Source organism: Buceros rhinoceros, unplaced genomic scaffold, assembly GCF_000710305.1.
Source record: "Buceros rhinoceros silvestris isolate BGI_N320 unplaced genomic scaffold, ASM71030v1 scaffold15769, whole genome shotgun sequence".
Lineage (NCBI taxonomy): Eukaryota > Metazoa > Chordata > Aves > Bucerotiformes > Bucerotidae > Buceros > Buceros rhinoceros.
Genome location: NW_010432236.1, coordinates 13,240 through 15,703, shown reverse-complemented (window position 1 = coordinate 15,703; position 2,464 = coordinate 13,240). Strand labels below are relative to the sequence as shown.

At 44.6% G+C, this 2,464-nt stretch overlaps 1 protein-coding gene across 1 annotated transcript in view; it reads right to left on the bottom strand.

Moving 5' to 3' along the window:
* Positions 1-2,464, bottom strand: part of ACO2 (aconitase 2, mitochondrial) — a gene marked incomplete at its 5' end in the record, with an annotated part of 16,085 nt that overhangs the window by 5,528 nt on the left and 8,093 nt on the right. Inside the window, 2 exons of the mRNA XM_010143705.1 lie at positions 988-1,145; positions 2,246-2,351. Of these exons, the coding sequence (XP_010142007.1) occupies positions 988-1,145; positions 2,246-2,351 (264 nt within the window). The remainder of the gene's footprint in view (positions 1-987; positions 1,146-2,245; positions 2,352-2,464) is intronic.

Below are 2,464 nucleotides of genomic sequence, written 5' to 3'. Positions count from 1 at the left end.
TAGGGAAAGCAACAAGTCTGAGAAAATTCCCCTCCTTGTTTCACTTGCAAGTTTTGAGTCACTTTTATAAATACATGGACTTTGATCCCAGTAAAGCTGTACGTTAACACTGGGAAAGAGCACAGGATGACTTGCCATTACATTCCCATTCTCTACGTACTTCAGGTTGAGCAATCCAGCTACTCACAGATAGCTGACTGAAGGGCAGTGTCCGGCCTGGTTAATACCATACATATATACCTCCTGACCATGTAAGGAGAGAATTGGTGACAGCCCAGGCAAGCGTGCGTACCTGCTCAGTTTGTTCACAAGTGATTTGATCAAGCTGTTAAGGAAAGGTGTGACTGTAGACTTGGCTGGAGGAGACATTAAGCACTGGCTGGACATACCCACATGTGAAGACTTGGCCCCCGTACTGTGTCAGCATCTACCATTTACTAACTATTAGAATTAAACTGTAATTTTTTGCACAGTAAAAAAGAGAATGTAGGTGATGGTTCCTCTACAGAAATATTGCTTTTAAATCAAATATGAGTTTTGTCCTAAGTTTAGTCTACAGTGGGAACCACCTTCTCACAAAGGGCTCGCTCACATCCTAAACTGTTCCTTAAAGGAGAAAACTGGACTGCAGGTGGATATTAGCCCTTTGTCAGCCATGGCCATTCACGGAATCCCAGAAGCATGAGGCGTCCCTTGCTATGCATACTGTTATCTCCTCAGGGCTTCTGTTCCTGATAACTGTCTCAGCTCTGTCTAGTTCCAATCCCTTTCGTATATGCCCAGGTAATAAAGATATCAGGTCAAAACACTGTCAAGGTGATGGCAGGACCCAAAGGCAGAGTAACACAAAGCTGGTTACTACGTCAGTAACTGTTCCTCTAGTGAGAAGACAAAGTTTAAGAGGTTTCCATTAGTTACCTCCAGACTCCAGAGTCTGGAAGAGAGTTTAACCCACTGTTTGGAAGTGTAAAGAGCAGCCATACTCACATAGCCGTCTCTTTCAATGGTGGCACGGATCTGCTCTGAGCCTGGTGTGATTGTGAACTTGGATTTGCACTTCAACCCATGTGCTAGTGCCTGTTTTGCCACTGCTGCAGAGCGTCCCATATCCTCATAGCTGGAGTTGGTGCAGCTGCCAATCAAGCCTGCAGTGTTTGACAGAAACAGGGAAGTGGTTACTGCAGTCCTGGTTCTGGGAAGCTTCTCCCCGACCCGTCTCAGTAGAAAAAGCAAGGAACAACCACCTTTTCTGCTGACAAGGAATCTGAACTGGTTTCAGGTACTAACAGTGCCAAGCCTCCCAGCAATACACTGCTGTCTCAAGCAATCCCTTGTTCAGCTTTGGAGATTGCACAGTCAGAACACACACTACCCAGTCACTAGTCTGTTCATTGTTTTACAGGATCCAAGTGTCACCTTTGGTTAAGCAAATTACCACAGAGAGGTGTTGTTCCACAAATACAGAAAAAGGCTTCAAATCAAGATGGGAAGAAATGGAGGAAATGATGAAAAGAAAGCATCCTTTGTTACAGTATGAGGACCACATAAGGACATACTGTTCTCTCCGGACAGCATTTATTCTGGTGCTAACCAGCAATAAAATAAATTCTCTTTCAGTTACAGCTGCTCCTGATCCTATTTGTAAGACTGTCGAATAATACACTTCCCACCTGGGATGTGGCCTTTACAATGTATTTGCACTCTTCTCATTCTCCCAGTGAGCAACACTTGAGAAGCCAGCCAACAGGTTACCATCCCACAAGCGAGCATCTGAAGATCCAAGCCCACTCTTTAGGACAGTAAGTGTTAACTTTACTGGGTCCCGAGAGCTCAACAGCCAGCTGCTGGGAGGACTGACACCCACGCTCCTGACAGATCTTCCTAACAGACAAATACATGCAACAGACTTTTAACAAAGGTTCTCTTCAACAGGTAACATTCCTGTCAACCCAATCATTCAAAAGTTTCCAAGAAGGACTGAAAAAAAAAAAAAAAACCACGTCTGCCTCTTGAGATTAAAATCCCTCCAACTATCCCAGATCTCATCCCACACATCTGGCCCAAGTGGTCACTACTCTTCCCAGCAAATTCATACAGCCATGAAGAGATGACACTGCAGCAAAGTCAAAGGACATAGAGCAGTAGTTAAAGGACTGGATCCCAAGCAGTCAACAACCACTTATCCCAAGAAAGCAACAATTATGCTACAAAGATGAAGGCAGAGGAAAGAGCAAATGCTACCCACCAACTCTGATATCAACAGGCCATCCCTCCTTTTCTGCCACAGCACCAACATCTGACACAGGGTGTGCCAGGTCTGGTGTGAAAGGTCCATTGATATGCGGTTTCAGCTTTAAGAAACAGTGACAAAGTCAGAAATCACAGCAGCCAAGAAAAACCCCAAACACAGCAGCAAATAAATTCCTTTCTTAGCTCTGTCTGAAAGCTGTTTAAACAGGATTCT